Source organism: Chelmon rostratus, chromosome 22 (genome assembly GCF_017976325.1).
Source record: "Chelmon rostratus isolate fCheRos1 chromosome 22, fCheRos1.pri, whole genome shotgun sequence".
NCBI classification, from domain to species: Eukaryota; Metazoa; Chordata; class Actinopteri; order Chaetodontiformes; family Chaetodontidae; genus Chelmon; species Chelmon rostratus.
This window is the reverse complement of record NC_055679.1, coordinates 19,605,483-19,624,021: the sequence shown is the minus strand read 5'-3', so window position 1 is coordinate 19,624,021 and position 18,539 is coordinate 19,605,483. Positions and strand designations below refer to the sequence as shown.

The 18,539-nt window shown below is 42.3% G+C and overlaps 1 protein-coding gene across 2 annotated transcripts; it reads left to right on the top strand.

The window, feature by feature from the left end:
* Positions 1–1,746: 1,746 nt before the first annotated feature.
* Positions 1,747–14,006, top strand: LOC121625574 (CCR4-NOT transcription complex subunit 2-like). Of its 2 annotated transcripts, none has more exons than XM_041963705.1 (15): positions 1,747–1,790; positions 3,642–3,773; positions 4,877–4,949; positions 5,918–6,065; positions 6,227–6,451; positions 7,541–7,620; positions 7,786–7,911; positions 8,120–8,250; positions 8,467–8,587; positions 8,670–8,826; positions 9,273–9,334; positions 9,577–9,626; positions 9,761–9,861; positions 10,060–10,204; positions 11,108–14,006. In XM_041963705.1, the coding sequence occupies exons 2-15, from the start codon at positions 3,654–3,656 to the stop codon at positions 11,192–11,194; spliced, it is 1,626 nt and encodes a 541-aa protein (XP_041819639.1). In that variant the 5' UTR covers positions 1,747–1,790; positions 3,642–3,653; the 3' UTR covers positions 11,195–14,006. The 2 variants fall into 2 exon arrangements, with proteins under 2 accessions (XP_041819639.1, XP_041819638.1); XM_041963704.1 differs by having other exon boundaries at positions 8,434–8,587.
* The last annotated feature ends 4,533 nt before the right edge of the window (positions 14,007–18,539 follow it).

Here is an 18,539-nt window from a genome sequence, read left to right as displayed (position 1 = left end):
ATATATATATATATATATATATGTGTGTGTGTGTGTGTGTGTGTTTTGTAATCTCTTATACATATATATATATATATATATATATACACACATTTTGTTTTACACTATAATTATTGTATTATTTGTGTGAATAACACCGCTCCCAGTAGACAAATACTCATTCACTCATGTGAAACATCGGTCGATCAGCCTTCTTTTATGTGTCATATTGTTTACATATGTATTAATCTGATTATTTACCGACGCTTCTTACTGTTACTCGCTCCTCTTTGCTGCTGTAACACTGCAGATTTCCCTACTGTGGGATGAATAAAGGGTTTTCTTGCATTTGTTTTGTAATCTCTTATACAGGCTCCATATATTTAGAGTTATGTTAGAGTTATATAGTCCTGAAAATGAAGGAGCCGTTGCAGTTTAAAACTCCTCTCAAGACCAGCAGAACCCTTCAGTTCTCCAGCTCATCAAACTGCTGCTGTTACTGTTTACATAAAGTCTTTTTCTTTTTGTTTAAGTTGCTTTTCTTTTTTAGTGGCGGCACTGTAAAATATATAACACACTGTTCCAAGTCCTGCGTTAAAGGTCCAGTTTGTAGGATTTAGGGGGATCTATTGGCGAAATGTCACATAATATTAGGAATTTATTATTAGTAGAAGTAGTACTACTACTTATAATAATAATAATACTTAAGTAGTAGTAGTATTGGTACATTCAAATGTAACTAAACTTTTTAAAAGTGCTGGTTCAGATGGAGCTAATCTGAATTATTTTATACACTGCTGGAGAAGACCTTGAACATCCACCCTTCTGTCAGTTGCAGAGTTCCTCTCTGGTCAACACCTCCAGACACAACTGAGTCTACTGCTTTGTTTTGAACCACTGAGCAGAAAACCTTTGACTTTCTAACTTCCTTCATCGTCTGGACACTAGACAATAAATGGCAGTGTTTGCCTGATCAGCAGTGTGTCGCTTCCCTTATTCCTTCAGGGCTGTAACACAGAGATTTTCATTTCTTTTGCCTGATCAGTATGCTCTTTAATCGTCTTTGGATGCTGAAGGCTGGACAGAACAGAGACAGAGTCAACCGTTTTCATCAGTCTGTATTTGTTACTAGTAACAGTGAGACAACAGCGCCATCATGAGGCCAACAGGGGAAATACAACAGTATCTACTACACTTGCATCCAGCAGAGGGTGAATTGAACAGGTGACGTTGACACTCTTTTCATACCTAAACACTGGTTTTACCTGTAAACACTGTTTTTATTGACATTATTTACATTTCGAAACAAGATAATTGATCGAAACAAATAGTTTAATGAATTCCATGCAGTTGGGTGCTGAATTTATCAATTTGAATCCTAGGTCAAAGAGCCGGGGTATACATTAAAGAGTGAAATATTAGCATTTTAAGCACCATTAAATGTCAGACACACACACCAACTTTGATCAGTCAGTAATCCAGTCTTGAGTAAAGTGCAGAGGTGAGTAAAGACAACAAAGAACATGAAAGTGGAGGTTCAGAGGTCAGAGTACAGTTCAGAATAAAGTGATGGAGGCCTCAGAGATCAGACAATCCAAATACAGGACAGATTAGAGGAAAAGAGAGAGATTCAGACGTGAGTAGAATACAGTAGAATACATGTAGTGAAAGAAAGTGCCATACTACTGTACAGAGTGGAGCAGAGTGATGGAGAAGCAGGGGTCAGAGGCGAAAGGCATCCCAGCATCCTCGCTGATTGGCGAAGAGATGACGGCCATCTTGGATTGTAGCGGGGAAGAAAGATTGATGCGGTAAGATCCTTCTTTTATTCGTTTAATTTATTTTCTCTGTAGGGACTAACCAGAACCTCGTTTGAATAAAACTCCACTCGCCTGGTGGTTAATGTGGAATCACGCGGCAAAGGAAATTGGAAAATACGACTCAAAACCCGGCAGTGCGGTGTCGTTGCTTTATGTTGTTGTTTTGGGGAAACAACGTTAACCGACGGAGGCGCAGCAGGCCCAAACCCGCACAAAAACACACCTGCCTGCTGGTCTCCTCTGCACGGTGGCCTGTCTAAATAAACACATTTAACCCGGTGTTTTCGGCTCGCCATATAGTGCTATAATTGCTAACAACGGTCCCTGCCGTGGCCTTCTTACATTACTATTAGCCGAATAGCTCGCTTGGTTGTGAGCGTTAGCTTTCACGCTAATGGCTCATTGCATTCCTATAGAAGTAGCTGTTCGCTTATGTGCGCTAGTCAGATAGCATTAGCTCCTGGTACATGTTACAGAAAACAAGGTAATGCCAGCTTATAGTTGTTATTTGTGTGGGTCTTACTTATAGAACCCTTGTCAGGATACATCGGTTGATTTGTGCTGTCAAGAAACCGACGGGTAGTGTGGTATAATTACGGTAAATCAGACAAATTATCGGAGCTAGCAGTAGTTTACACGGCTAACATTAGCTAGCCCTTTGCGAGACTGCTGTACCTTCAGCTTTGCTTTGAAACAAGAGCGGTCAAGCTTTAAAAGCAATCGACCCGTAGAACACGGTTTAAGAGGGTTTCTAACCGGAAACACGCTGGCTTGAAAGAAAGAATACACACTTTATAACCTCACAAGCGTGTTAGAGCTCAATTAGCCGTTCGCTGGATATAGCTGCTACACAGTGGGTCAGTGCTAACAGGGATTGTAGATGTCTGGCTAACGGAATAACAGTAATCCTTGCAGATCAATGATCAAACTGCTGTGGAACTAATGTTTAGATCACCTCGTGTTTTGCAGGAATGACTACTACTACTACAATAGCTAAGCCTGCAGAAGGTTTTACACATTATTTAAGTCAGGTAGTCTCATGAGTTATGGTGTGATATTCTGATATTGTTGTGCAGTGGTTTGTAATGTGCAAACTGATTAGTGTTTATAGTCTTTGCTCAGATACTCAGAGAGCGGTCTGTTGATGGACCCGACCTGTTACTTTGAAGTTGTCACTCTTTCGCACTTACAGGTTGGAAATGAATGATCTCCACATAAAGATACTGTATGAAGAAATCAGTCTTGTGTCTTCAGCAGCTGAAACAGAGGACATGTGATGCTACTTCACATAAACAGCACAGTTGACACAGGGTTGTAGGTTAATCTGTGATCAGTGTTACACAGCTAGAGCTCCACTTACAATTTACAATTATTCCAAACCTCAAAAGTATATGTGCGAACATAATTGCAAAGTTTTAGTTACTTAAAGGTGCAAACAGATTTGAGTGACCACAGCTGACAGAGCCTCCTAAAGATCCTGATGTACACACCCCCAAAATAAACAATGCACGTTGTGTATCAGAGAAAGCAGCATTTGGGATGAGCCAACATGCAGCGGTAAACTTAAAACAAAAAACAAATAATCTGATTTATTTGATTTAACTTAAATATTTTGTTTCCGGGGTTGCAGTCTCTGTGAGTATCTGAGCATAGTGCCTGCATGTGTCTGCAGACTCAGAGATGCAGAGGCATGTTTCGGGTTTTCAAAATAAATGTGAGTTGTTAAAAAATGAAGGTATTTGTTGGGTTACGTGCATGCAGAATTTAGGAGTTCAATTCACAGCAGATTTATGTCACTGCAGTTTGAGTCATTGTGACCGTTTCCTGTGTCTGGTTTCTCAGGTGACACGCGGTATGTTTGGTGCTAACCGGAAGAAGTTTATGGAGGGAGGGGTAGAGAGCGACTATGCGGATGACTCCAGCCTCTACTACACCCAACAGTCCATGTTCCCTCCACACCGTGCTGACAAGGATGTAAGTTATTTATCCAGCTCTACTTCAGGCCTTTACAGAGTGGAGAACGATTCCAGGTCACAGAACAGACATTCGTTTTAGTTTCACACTGTAGCTTCTGGGATTACTTAAACCAAAAAAAGTACCAGTTTTTTTCCTGCAAGTGAAAGTTGTTGCTAAGCGAGACTGTAGTCTGCACTCGGTATTGTGATTATGTGATACACAGTAATAATATGCATTGAAATAAAATTAGTTTTGCCATTTTTTTGAATTTTCTCATGTCTCAAAAAAAAAAAAATCCCACATTCTTGTCACTTTGAACTCCTCTGTTGTTGTAGTTAATGTGTGGACGAGGTGTCTTTGTGCTGCCAAGCAAAATGTGTACAAATTACACAAAAATTGCTGTTTTTTTCAGTAAAGTTCTTCTACTTTTTAGTTGTATTTAATCAACTTGTTGTAGAAAAACATGTTTATATTTCTCAAAGTAATGAATAGAAAAAATGTTTTGGCATTTGTGCTAAAACTCAAGAATCGTACCAACGCTAGTACTGAAGTTTTTAAAACGACACCAGCCACGATGCAGACAGGCTTGTATTACCTCTGTAAAACAGTGTGATGCCTTACAGCGGGTTACACTCTCTGGAGAAGCTGAGTGGCTCCACTCAGTGCCAGTCAAACTGCTCAGTAGCTGATATGAGGGGGGGTGCCATCGATCTTGTTAGCAAAATGACCAAATGCATCCCCCCTGTTAACCGACCATGCCCCCTCTCCATCCCCTAGTAGCAAAGAGAGTGCAGGAGCAGAGGGGCTGTTCAGTTGAATATGTTAGCCTGCCTGACTCATTGATCCTTTATCAGTTTTATCTTGGCTCTATTAGATTCTCTAAACTATACACTCTAAATACTAAATTATTTACTGTATTGGTGCCTGTATACTCTATAGAGTAGTTGTAATATTTCTATCATCACCCAGGAGCGTCTGTGCTGCTAAAAACACACCTCAGACCATATTTCAGGGGAGACAACAGATATTATAGATATTTTGTGTAGATGAGTCCTTCTCTATTTTATTGATGATGTTGTCAGGAAAACTGAAGGATGTGTCTGTGTGTCCTCTGTCTCCAGATGTTGGCGTCTTCCTCTGCTTCCTCAACGGGTCAGCTGTCACAGCTAGGAGCCAGTTTATATGGCCCGCAGAGTAAGATGAACCCTCTCTCACCTGGTTCTGTTTGAAGCTTCGGCACGTGTCTTTGTTAGATGTTTCTTACTGAAAAGCAGCAGGTGGCCTCAGTCTTTCTTCAGCCTGCTTCATGTCGTCTTCATTCTCAAAAATCTCCATCAGCATCAGAAACTTGTAGGAGAAACACAAGCAGCCTCAACTGACCAATCTCTGATGGTCAAGTGCTTTTCCACTTCGTAGTTGTAGTCCATTGTGCAAGTAAAAATCATATCCCCAGCTACACAGAGTCAATACAGGCAACAACAATTCCCACAATTCCTTGAGAACAGCCACCGTATTAGTTCAGGGAAGCTGAATTTTCTACTGATTTTCAATCAGTTTGTTTTGATATAAATGCCAGACAGTATTTATGATGCAGGATACTTGGTTAGATTAAAAATGCAGGTTTTCATACCAAGCTCCTTTGTCTTCTGTATATCGTAGTATATAATAACATATATAATATTTCAGCATTGTAATTCTACAGAATTCTGCATCTTATTTTAATGTTTTCTCACAAACCACTTTAACCTGCTCACTTTGCTTTTACCTTCACTTCTGCAAGGGGAGATTGTCACTAGTTAATCAATCACAGATGGCACAAATTAAATGGGTCGCCAGGTACACTTATGCGGCTGGTAATATACCTGGGTGTAATATACCTGGACGGCCCGCCCAGGTAAAGTCTAACCGCTGTCATGTTTGTAAGAGAGAGATTGCACAGCTTCAAGAATCATTATCAATCAATAAATCAATATGTGGAGGGCAATTTTTCAACATTGTGACTGGCTGCCATAAATAAATGAAGGCATGAGAAACCCTGCAGCGAGCGCAGTAAATGACAAAAATGTAATTTCCTACATGTGTTTGTTTTCCCTGCTGTACTGAGAATTTTGTTCACCGTTTAATCTTCTTCTGGAGAATGAGCATGTTTTCTCTTGTTGCAGGTGCTTTGGGGTTTCCCCTGAGGAGTATGAACAGCAGCGCAGCACCTCAGTTAAGTCGAAGTGGGTTGAACCAGTCTGCCAGCCAGCTCCCCAGTCATGCCAGTACACCCAGCACTGGCACAATGCACACGCCTCCCTCGCCGAGCAGGTACAGCACAAACAGACATTTATTGCCTGAGGAGGAATCCTGGGGGTGTATCTGGGGGTGTTTAAACATCCTGATTTATTGATTCTCGCAGAAGGCTTGATGGATTTAATCTGAATGTCCTGACATTATAAGTTTGTCGTGCCTCCTCCTCCTCTCTGCAGGGGTATCTTGCCGATGAGCAGCCGGAGCGTGCTGAACCACAGCCAACAGGTGGGGGGTCCGACGGGGCAGACGGGTGGGATGGTGGGAGGAGTAGGAGGAGAGAGGGGAGGCGGCGGTGTGGGAGCAGGGAGGAGCAGCAGCATGGGGAGTCCCAGCCGGTCGTCACCCAGCATCATCGGCATGCCCAAACAGCAGCAGGCACGGCAGCCTTTCACTATTAACAGGTAACACACACACACACACACACATACACATTTCTACACACAGACACACAGGTTCAACTTTATCTGATTCACTTTAGTTCATTTTTTGATCTGACCTTTGTCTAAAACCCTGATTCTAAAAAAACATCTCGACTGGAATAAAACAGAATTAATCATGAACAAACAAACTTTGTTTACTGACTAAAGTTTGACAAAGTGTTCCTGAGCTCATGCACTAACTTCCTTTATACAATCTATAAAGTGTAAGTGAGGCTGTGAACATAAATGCTTCCTGCCGACCAAGGCAGTGATAGAAGGTGAACTATGTGAAGTCTGAGTACAACAACAGTCTGACCTGTAAACATGACGGAAATACAGAACGAGCTTTGTTTCAAGTCACACGCTCCTATTTAAAAAATGTCCTACATAAGCATAAATATTACCGTATTTTTCGCACTATAAGGCGCACCTTCAATGAATGGCCTATTTTAAAACTTTTTTCATATGTTAGGCACATAGACACTACCGTACTGTGGTGTCTGGGGTTGCGTTATGCATCCACTAGATCAGGGGTCGGCAACCCGCGGCTCCTGAAAATAATTAATGAGCATTTATTTAAAATGTATTTTATTTTAGTTAGTTCGTTTGAAACAAACACTGCGCGCTCACAGAAATCACATTAACAACGTTTGATTAATATTTGAATCGCCTATTATTTAACATATATTCATATTTTTTCATTGTTCAGTGAAATAGTCATTTTATTATTCAGGTTGACAGCTGACTGCACGCGCCAGTAAAAGGATGACGGCACCCAGAGAGCGGAATGCCGCTGTTACTTCGGCCACGCCCCCTGACTACGATAGCCATAATTAACCAATATTGATCCATATAAAAGGCGCATCGGATTATAAGGCGCACTGTCGGTTTTTGAGAAAATTCAAGGCTTTTAGGTGCCTTATAGTGCGGAAAATACGGTAATTAACAGCTGTAAAAGCCTTCAGTCAGTGCCCAAACAATCCTTCATCAGTATTAAAACAGTGATTTCAGTCTGAAATGTATTGTAAAGAACAGATCTGAGAGTAACCAGTGTGAATGTTTGTGTGTCAGTATGTCAGGGTTTGGGGTGAACAGGAATCCAGGCTTCAACATGAACAACTCCCTATCCAACAACATCTTTAATGGCACAGGTACCAAGAACAACCCGCCGAAATGTGATTTTAGCCGCTGTCTGTAGCTGATCATGTTTCAGATGTTTACTTTGTGTTTCCTTCTCAGAGGTTTAAAGCCTTCGTTGTTGCAGAAGTGGATTTATGTCGTTTTGCTTTCATTAATCGTTCTGTGTGTTCGTGTAGACGGCAGTGAGAACGTGACGGGCTTGGACCTGTCAGATTTCCCGGCTTTAGCAGACCGGAGTCGGAGGGATGGAGGCTCGAATCCCACCCCCCTGCTCAACCCGCTGGCTGGTCGGGCTCCTTACGGTAACAGAAAGCTGTGTGTGCGTGTGTGTGTGCGCGTGCGCGTGTGTGTGTGCGCGTGTGTGTGTCCCAACTAACTAAACCTGACTTCTACGACTTATTCATTCATTCACTTTATTTATTTATAATTTTTTTACAGTCTTACCTCAAAATTCACAAAATGTCTTGTTATAATTTGCACATCGCCAACTACTCTTTCCGTTTTTTCCAGTTGGCATGGTAACGAAGCCGTCCAGTGAACAGTCGCAGGACTTCTCCATCCATAATGAAGATTTCCCAGCTCTCCCTGGGCCCAACTACCAAACAAAAGACCCCACCAGCACCAACGAAGACAGCAAAACAGTTAGAGACTTTTTTTTTTGTTGCTTACTTTTCTCTGCTCTCTTCTCGTCTTTCTCCTCTCCTTCTTTTCGTTCTCTCCTGTCCAGTTTTCCAGTCAATTATCAAATTATTTGCTTTTTTTAACCGTTTAACCTGCCCTCGCTTATGCTGTGCGCTCATGTCCTGATTCGTCCCATTTCTTAGGAGTATTTTTTCCCTCCGTTTCTGTCAAATCAGAATCTGAACACATCAGGAAAGCCCACCTCTAACTCAGATGGTCCAAAGTTCCCCGGCGATAAAAGCTCTGCGCCTAGCAACAACAACCAGCAGAAGAAAGGGATTCAGGTGCTTCCTGATGGTGAGACACACACACGCATTCGCACACGCGCAAGGACAGATTTCAGTCCACGCCGTCCTCATGTGTTGTCTCTGTGTCCCAGGGCGTGTGACCAACATCCCAGTTGGCATGGTAACGGACCAGTTTGGGATGATCGGCTTGCTGACGTTCATCCGGGCAGCAGAGACGGACCCCGGCATGGTCCACCTGGCGCTGGGCTCCGACCTCACCACACTCGGCCTCAACCTCAACTCACCTGAGTACGACGAAGACGCGCACACGCACACACACACACACACACAGTTTAGACTCATGCGGAGATAACAACTAAGATCAGGGACAGAGTCATGCACAGGTCCAGGTTTGTAAATCAGGGCTGGCTGCAGTCTTTTGTCCGACCAGAAGTCCAAAACCCAAAAATATTATATCTGCTTTGAGACGGAGAAAAGCTGTTTGAAACGTTTTTTAAAAAAAAAAAAAAAAACACAACAACACCATTCATTACAGCTGGAAAATATAGAAAATAGGAATTACCCGTACACGGCTCTGCTCAGTTCTTTAACCCTGCCTGAACACGACATCGTCACATGTTTGTGTTTACACTTTGAAAACTCGTCCTCAGTCGTGTCAAGTTGTAACAAACAGACGAAAACATTCAGAAACAGCGTGTGTGTGTGTGTCTAATCGTCTTCTCTGTCTCTATCAGGAATCTCTATCCTAAGTTTGCGTCTCCCTGGGCGTCGGCTCCGTGTCGACCGCAGGACATCGGTGAGTCAAGACTCTCCACGACGAATGTCTGATCGTTTTAGGTTTATTCTGATGTTTATTACAACCGTCAGGTGGACACAACTCCAGTGGGATTAAAGTTCCCGAGGCACTGATGTGTCGCTGTCACGTAGAAACAGGAAGCAGCCATTGGTGCTGATCCCTCCTTGATAACTTGTGTGGTGGAAGATGAGTGCGTGCAGGTTTTCCACTGTTTTCATGTCTTTTCCTTCCTCTTCCTGCAGACTTCCACGTCCCCTCAGAGTATTTAACCAACATCCACATAAGGGACAAGGTACGTGCTTTTTCTGCCTTCATATCTGGGTGTGTTTGTTAATTAAACACACTCTGATTCATGATCTCATGATTTGGCTCGAGACAAACGAAGATTTCTTAACTTAAACTATGTAAATTTTTTCATGTGTGCAGTTAGCAGCTATCAAGTTGTCTCGATATGGTGAAGATCTGCTGTTTTATCTCTACTATATGAACGGAGGAGATCTACTACAACTCCTGGCTGCAGTAGAACTGTAAGAACAGCACACACACACACACGCACACACACGCACACACGCACGCACGCACACACGGATGCGCGCGCACACACACACACACACTGTTGACAAACTGAAGCTGCACAAACAATTTGATTAAAATGGAAAAGTTGAGGACAGTTTCTTTGCTCTGACTGTGTGTGTGTGTGTGTGTGCGTGTGTGTGTGTGTCCAGGTTTAACAGGGACTGGAGGTACCATAAAGAGGAGCGGGTTTGGATCACCCGGGCTCCAGGTATGGAGCCCACGCTGAAGACCAACGCCTACGAGAGAGGGACCTACTACTTCTTTGACTGCCTCAACTGGAGGAAGGTGGCCAAGGTAAACACACACACACACACACACACACACACACATACCTGTTTTCTATCTGTTCCTAAAACACAACAAAGAATGATGTTAAAACTCCTTTGTACAAGAGTCGACCTGCTAGTTAATCTGTAGATCATTTTCTGGTTGTTTGATCTATAAAGCATGGTCTTCAGACGTCTTGTGATCTTCACTGTCACGTATCAGTTATCAGAATGGTTGCAGATTATTTTTCTTTCTTCTTACAAATTAAAATTACAGCTATGTGTGATATTCATCTTTAAAGTTAACTGTTTTAAACATCTCTGATTGTCAAGGGAAACGTTTTGTTGGGATCATGTGAATTATTTTGTTATTCCTTTCTTAATTTTTTCATTCTAAATATTAAACAATATCAGATTTGTTCGAACAGTCGTTTCATTAAAAGACCCAAACTCTCCTGGTGGCGTCACAATGTTTTAAACACCTGTTTAATTGACTGCTGTGCTTCATACAGCTGACTTCTCTTAACCAGCCAGCAGGGGGAGCAAGCGATCCACAGCTGCTTCAGTTTGGACTCTTGTTTCTGCAGAAAGGCATCAACCAGGCTAAAAACTTGACTGTTTCAGGCCAAGTTTCAGCCTTTGTTGCGTCTGAAAACGGAAGAGTTTGGTCTCATCTTGAACTGAAGCATCTGCTGATAAATTCTGTTCCTGATACGTTATAATCCACTAAAGTTTGGATCTATTAGAGATGAATAAATCCAATTTTTGTTATCGTCGCTGCCATCTGGACTGTAAGCCTGCAGAGATCTGCATGTTCTATGAACTGTTTTCTATTTGGAACAGTAAACGCAGAATACGATGAATGAGGTCAGTGTAAAGCATCTTACTTCTCCTGACACGGCAGTAAATCTGACTCTGCGTCTGTTTTCAGGAGTTTCATCTGGAATATGACAAACTAGAAGAGAGACCTCATGTTCCCTCCACATTCAACTACAATCCTGCCCAGCAGGCCTTCTGATTGGCTCTACCTCCTCCTGCCTGCCTGCCATTGGCCCTCCTGGCTCGTCAGTCATCACCCCTCTAGGTTTTTCCACCTCCACACACTCAAAGTGAATCTGGCCAATAAGGACTTGGGACGGGAGAGGACGTCCTGGCTCCCGCTCTCCCAAACACTGAATAGACTTTTCTGATTTTTCTTTGTTCTTTACCTCATTTTCTTTCTTTCTTTCTGTTTTTTTTTTTTTATTTTATTTCCCACCCGCCTCCATGACTTTGGTTTGGTCGGCCTGTTATGTGGAGCACAGACAGCACAGCACGACACACGGCGACACAAGCACTGTAAATAACTGTCCATCTGATCGAGTGATTCATGTTTCTATTCAGTCTTAAGAATTGACTATTTTTGTCTAGAGAAGCTTTTAAGAAGAACCAGATTTTAACACAGAATAAAATCACCTGTCAGGATGGATAATTATTTCACACACTGTGTCACACCTCGGACCTTTGGCAGGAACTGAAGCTATTTATCGTCTTTATTTTCACCAGGTTTTCCAGCATTACCAATCAGAACACACACATCAGCAGACAGCCGAGAGTCAGGAGAGGAAATGCAATGTACATTGTAGCACTATTTCATAATAAAAGAAGAAAAAATATCTTTTTTTTGTTTGTTGAAGTTAATGTGGCGACACCTGAAGGTTATCCTGAAGCTTAGCAGCCAGACGCACTGACACACAGACAGATGGAAGTCTCTCTGGGAGGGATGTGTTCGACATTTCTGTTTTATATCCTCATTTATTCTCCTCTTAAATTCAAACTCTGGCTTTATTCTGTTTTTTCCTCACATAGTCGTCAAATCCTGTGTGCAGATCTAAATACTCTCAATAATTTACTAAAACAGCAGCGAACACGTCAAAACAAGAGGAAGTCATGTCAAGTCATGTTTGCTGGGGACTATTTTCAGTGGCGGATGAATACACATTTTGTGCTCCAGCCTCTGGCCTCAGGCCGCCTCCTCTGATTCATCCAGTTTTCAAATTATTATCAATTAATCTGCTGATTATTTTTTCAATCAATCATTTCTTCTAAAAATGTCAGAAAATAGTGCAAACAGAGAAAAACAGCAAATTCTCATATTAGAGAAGAGTGAACCAATGAACGTTTGGCATTTTTAATTGATGAATCAATTACTAAAATAGTTGCTGATTACATTTTCTGTTGATTGATTATTCTAAAGTCCCATAAATGTCATATTCTTAAATGAATCCACACGTGTAGAGATAACTCTTTAACTTTACATCTTTTAACTTTAATTTTCTAGAAATGAATATCTACGCTTCAGAAGGAAGGATTGAAGCTGGTTGCTGCTGCAGAAATAATTTGAGAAAATACTTTAAACAAATTATTTAAACAGGAAAAAGTCTAAATTCCCTCTGTGGTTGATTGTTTCAGTCTGTCAGTGTGGCTCACTGATGTGTTTTAATGGATCTCAGTTATTGTCAGGAGACGTTTTCAGTGTTAGTTTGAATCCTGCACACGAGATTTAATGAAAAGAAGGAAAAAACAGAGTAACACCAGACCACAACTGAACACAAAAACACGTTTAGATTTAGAAAAATGTGGGTTTCTCTCCACGTTCTGCCACAGTTTGGTGGAATAAACAGTTAAAATGTGAGCTCATCCCTCTCACAGTGACCCGTTTCCTAGTTTCCACCATCTTCCTTTTCTTATTGTTTTTTATTCCGACATCTCAGCTCCCTCTGTCTGCCAGCGGAGCCCCCCGTGTCTTCACTTTTAATATTCATTTTAAGTTCTATTTTTCTGTCACCTCCCACATTTATTGGCAGTCGTCTATTCTCCGCCCTGCAACAGTCGAACCAATCAGAGGGCTGGAGTGACCTCTCAGGATCATTCAGGAAGGAATACACTCGTTCACTTTCTCTCTGAGAGCTGGATTTCCAGAATGACGCCACACTCAAGTCTGTACGCTCTATACGACGCTACGGCTGGGAGACCGTTAGCTTAGCTTAGCATGAAGACGACTTGGCATTTTTACACTTTCGTTTTTGTACAAAAAAACCAACGAGATACACGGCCACATGCTAATTAGCTTTAACGGTCCCTTTGGACAGAGCCGAGCTAGCTGTTTCCATTCTTTATGCTAAGCTAAGTTAGCCGGCTGCTGGCGGTAGCTTCATATTTATTGTGTGGACATGATAAAGGGTTCAATCTTCTCATCTAATTCTCTGCAAGAAAGCGAATGTCTGTTTCCCAGAATGTGGAACATTTCCTTTTAAGGTCGTTGCCGCTACATCGAAGTCAAAATGAACCAACAGAGGCCCAGTTCTTACACTAAATGTCATAATTTTTAGCTTTTAATTTCCTCCAGGAGGCACCAATGTCCAGGTGTGTATATGTATTTAAATATATACACATACAGACATGGCAGTATTTTTAAGAAAAAGAGGAAAAACTAAAAAGTGAGTCGTGTCTGAAGCGAGGAGACCCTCCGTCTGCTGGCCGCTAGTAAACCATGCAATACTAGACTTCCCGTTACCACGGAAACCACCATGGAGACGGTTTACAGGGGACCACATCTGACTCCGCCCACACCAACAGCCGCAGCGACTTCGGTTGCCATGACTACAGGGCCCAGTTCACACTGCAGCAGCAAAGCCAAGGACACGCCCACAGACCCATGTGACCTGCTCGGGATGATTTGATTGGAGGATGAGGACTGAGGCACTTGGCCGTTGGCTGTTTTATTAAATATGGCAGCTAGTGTTTTAATAGGAAAAAGAATAAAATAAATATTCTGGTAATGAAACTGACGGAGGAGTCCTGGCTGTTTTTGTGTGTTTGTGTTTTCAGGACTGAAAAGTTAGTGGAGATTCCTGTTTTCTTTCCATCATGTGACGTTCTCATCAGCAGCATCACAACACAAGTCCTGCATCATCGACTTAATGACACATTTAACCAAGTGTGTCGTTCAGTGAGCGTTAACGAGGTGAAGGTCTGGTTGGCTTTAGCTTTGTGTTGTTTGCATTAAAACCACAACAGAACGACATCAGACATAAGTTTATCTTTCTTTTTAAAAAGTTAAATGCTGAAAACGCTTTCAGTTAAATGAGAAAAGCTACAAAGTGGATCTTGAGTTCAGGTTTTATTGTCATCTGTAATTCTTTGACTGATATCGAGTGTTTCTTTTACTTCTCCCCTCATCATGAATGAGAGCAGGAGCTGTAACGGCTGATTCCTGTTCTTCCTGACAGAAATACATGTTTACATGAGGAGCACATCATGCGAGGATTCATAACTGACCGTCCGCGGCTCCTTCAGTTTGTGTAATTAAGGTAAAAGTTTATTCATGACTTTGGAAACAGCAGTTGATGAAACAATCTCACCTCAAAGATCCATTTAGAACAGGCATCTCAAACCGGTTCCATAAAGGGCCGCGTGGCTGCAGGTTTTCATTCCAACCAAGGAGGAGCACACCAGGCTGGAATCAATTAATCAGCTGATCTCAGTCTTCAGCTGACAACTAAGTGATCCCTTGATGTTGATTGGTTGGCCTGATGTGCTCCTCCTGGGTTGGAATGAAAACCTGCAGCCACGCGGCCCTTTATGGAACCGGTTTGAGATGCCTGATTTAGAAGCTCAATCCGAAGACAGAGCGTGTCGTCATCTGCTGGTTCAGTCGTTTGTCCACATGAGGGCGCCACGAGCCAACAGATCACCCAGCAGGACAACACAAACTGATGTACACACACACTGTCAGTAAACACAGTCACTATCAGCAACTTTAACCATCAATTATTGTTAATAATAATCATATTGTTCACTCCCAGATCCTCTGTTTCCCAGCTAAAAGCAGTGTATTGATCATTACAGCTGCCTCCACCACAGCAGTGATGTGATGACTGAAGAGGAAGTTTAATGGAGACTCAGCTGGAGGTAAACACACACACACACACACACACACACACACACACAGTCTGGAGGCATTTAGGTGAGAGCAGTAAAGACTTAATGTGGTGATAAAAGCAGCCGAGCAGATTTTACTGGTGGAGAATGAAACTGTTAAATGTCGGAGAGGAGACGACTCGCGACCAAACTGAGAAGCTGAAGAGGAGACGTGTGGGGACACAAAGACAAACATCAAATCAGACGTTTAATTTACACGTTGAGGAAAATATTGACTGAGAGGAAGATGAAGTGAAACGTTCTTCAGTCTCTGTATGATCAGTCGGTTCTTTTATTGGCCAACATTTACAACAGGTAACAGATGTGAGAGGACAGAATAACACCTGCTCGCTGACGTTCCCCCAGGTGACTGCTGCTATGAAACATCTTCAACGTTCAGGCATCATCATGGAGGTTCTGTGTGAGGAAGAGGAGGATCAGCTGCATTTGGCCACTCAACATTTACTTTAAAGTTACACCTTCAAACATTATGTTGGAGGCTCTGGATGAAAACTGGCCCCAGATAATAAATCTAATTATTCTGCTCCGTGAAATATTTATATTTGAAGAAAAAAGCAAACTTATTTTATAATAAACTAATTAGTCATCATGAATTAAATGTGATTTCTTTTCAGATTTTCTCAAAGATGAAGGTAAAGTCTGTTTCTCTCATCTCGTCCCCTGAAGTACCACAACCTGTCCTGATGCCTTCAAGGTACCATCAACATCACAGGAAATCCCAGTTCTTACAACGGTGAGCTAACGTGTAATTTGAGATTTCAGTTCTGGACACTGTGAATACTGACCCTGTCTGAGAGAACTGACTGAAAGATGATGGCAGAGAGAGTACATATATGTATTTATACTGTGTATAATATCCCCAAATACCCACTGAATGTTTTTGTCACACGCTGAAAGAACATTGATGAAAGAAGAAACTTCTGTAAGACTTTAAGAGCTTCGCCTCCGTTTAGACGACAGGAAGTAGTTCAGGTTTTGTTTCTCTGTCCTCTGAAGTACTCAGATCCTTTACTTCAGTAAAGGTATACCTAAAACTACAAGTAAAATTTAATCACATTCAAAATCCTGCTTCAGTAAAAGTACACGCATTAACAACAAAATGTATTTGAAAGTATCAAAAGTGAAGGAACTTTGAGTTTTAAGTACTTCAGTTTTTGCTTCTCTGAAGGATCACAGGACAAACTGTTTATCTACGTGTATCAATAATCAATAAGTCGATTGAGAGAAAGTCTGCAGCTGTTTTGATAATCGACTCGTCTCAAACGTCAGATTTTGATTTTCTTTAATTAGTTTTTGTTTGTTATCATTTTTGCTGTGTTGATGGTGACAGAGCTGCAAAGAGCTGGACCTGAACCAGCGTCTCAGCCTTCATACGTGGTCTTCCTCCACCAGGTGAGCTGCCGCCACTTCATCATCGTCATCATCATCATCATCATATATGATAATAAACTAAATGTCTCTGGTTTCTGGTCTGTTGTTCAGATCAAACACGTGAAGACAGAAACTTTTTCACATTTCATCCATTAAACTGTTGTTTGTGATCAAATCAACACGTCAGATTAATCAACACTGAAACGAGCCACCGGTTGGTCACCTGATCAGACAGCAGAAGTCGCTTCCTTTAATTTATTTTGTGCTTTTTGAATGTTGTTCATGTTTAAACAGCAGTTACGTAACTGAAGTCGTCTGAAGGAAGAGTAGCGGAGTGAGAGCGAGTGGGTGAAGGTGTGAAACCAAACTTCACTCGTTAATGAGCTCATTGTTCTTCCTCACTGAAGAACAAGAGGAGCATCAGACTCCTCTTCATCAGCGCGTGGAAACAACATTTTTGACGTTTTATTGATTAATAGTTCAGGTGAATCGATTATTCTGCCTGATTGTTCCTCTAATCAATCGATGGTTCGTTTGATCTGTGAAAACACTCATCGACCATCGTTGAGCTGGTTTAAAGCATCGATGGTCACACCTGAGAACCTGGAGCAGACAGCTTTTTGTTGGAGAAATTGATCAGTTCTGATAAGAGATGCTGATTATTTTCCTCTTGATCGACTTACTGATGAATCGACTGATTCAACGCGACTTTCTGGGGATAATTAAGACCTTAAAGAAACTGTTTGACACGGAGCTCTTCATCATCAAGGCCTGAGATCATAATGTGAAGATGAAGATGTGGAAATTCACCTCAAAGAGTGAAAGTAATCAATTAGCTAAATACCACGGGGGGGTCGAAGGCCCCGAGGCCACAAAGCTCCTCTGCTCTCTGCCTCTATAAGAAATAATCAGAACATCAGATGAAATAACTCTGCTTCTAATTGTGCTTTCACCTGTAGAACAGCCTTAAAACAGAACAAAGTCAATCAAATGTTTCTCAAAGGACATTAATGATGAGAGCAGCGGCTGACGAAGTTAAAGTTAAAGGAAGAATCTGCGTCAGGATCTCGTCAGTGTGTCGACAGCAGCCTGCTCCGTCCTGTCCTGTGGATGTTCGATGCCTTGAATCTACGGGCTGAAACCAGAGACGGTGCAGAGCAGAGCTGCAGGGCTCTCCTCCGGCTCCTCCGGCTCCTCCGGCTCCACCAGGAGGGATTTCTCCACTGTTGATGCTGGATTTTCAGCCAAATGAGCAGCAGCACTGCAAACACTGTGCAGCCTAATGGCGCCGCCTGACTGTTGATTTGAGTCACATGATGCCCTCTCTGTCCCTTTTATTTGCTTTATTTCCTCAACGGCCAAATCCCGTCCACAGAGGACGCCAGCTGTCCGCGCCGCCTGCCTTTCCGACACTTTCTGTCCGTCTGATGTGATTTGACGAGCAGTTTGTGAGTTTTCATCCGAGGCGTGATTGGCTGGTGCGCCGTGCTGTTTGTTCGGGACACGTGGCCTCGTGTTCCTCCGCGCTGATGTCCGTTATCATTTGTAATCTTTTGATCTGCAGAGATGATAATAATCCCGCCACATGCCTCCCTGATTACCGACGCACAGCGCCGAGGCTTGACTGCGCAGCCGCTCGGGGACAGAGCTGCTCCTCGCTGTGCTGGAGGTGGGAGGTCATCAGTTTGCAGCCTCACGGTGCTGCTCACATTCAGCCTCTCTGTTCACCAGGAGAGCGTCACTCAGTGTTTAGTGACCTGATTTACTTTAAACAGCATTCAGACGACGAAGCTGAAGATCTGAAAAGAGACTTTTTACAGGCCACTTAACTGATATCTTTAGTTTGATGCATCCTGCGTCCTGTTCTAATGATCAGTATTGATCAGTCTGATGATTATTTTCTCATTAATGGAATGTTTGGTCCTCAAAATGTCAGAAAACAGTGAAAAATGCGCATCTGGTCATCACAGAGCAGCTCCTGCATTAACACCCATAACTGTGTGTGTGTG

What these genes read in the sequence shown, in the direction of transcription:
- LOC121625574 (XM_041963704.1), top strand. Translation starts at nt 3,654, where the DNA reads ATGTTTGGTGCTAACCGGAAGAAGTTTATGGAGGGAGGGGTAGAGAGC. An exon ending in CCAACGAAGACAGCAAAACA is followed by an intron (nt 8,251 to 8,433) that starts GTTAGAGACTTT and finishes CCCATTTCTTAG; the next exon opens with GAGTATTTTTTCCCTCCGTT. An exon ending in ACATCCACATAAGGGACAAG is followed by an intron (nt 9,627 to 9,760) that starts GTACGTGCTTTT and finishes TCATGTGTGCAG; the next exon opens with TTAGCAGCTATCAAGTTGTC.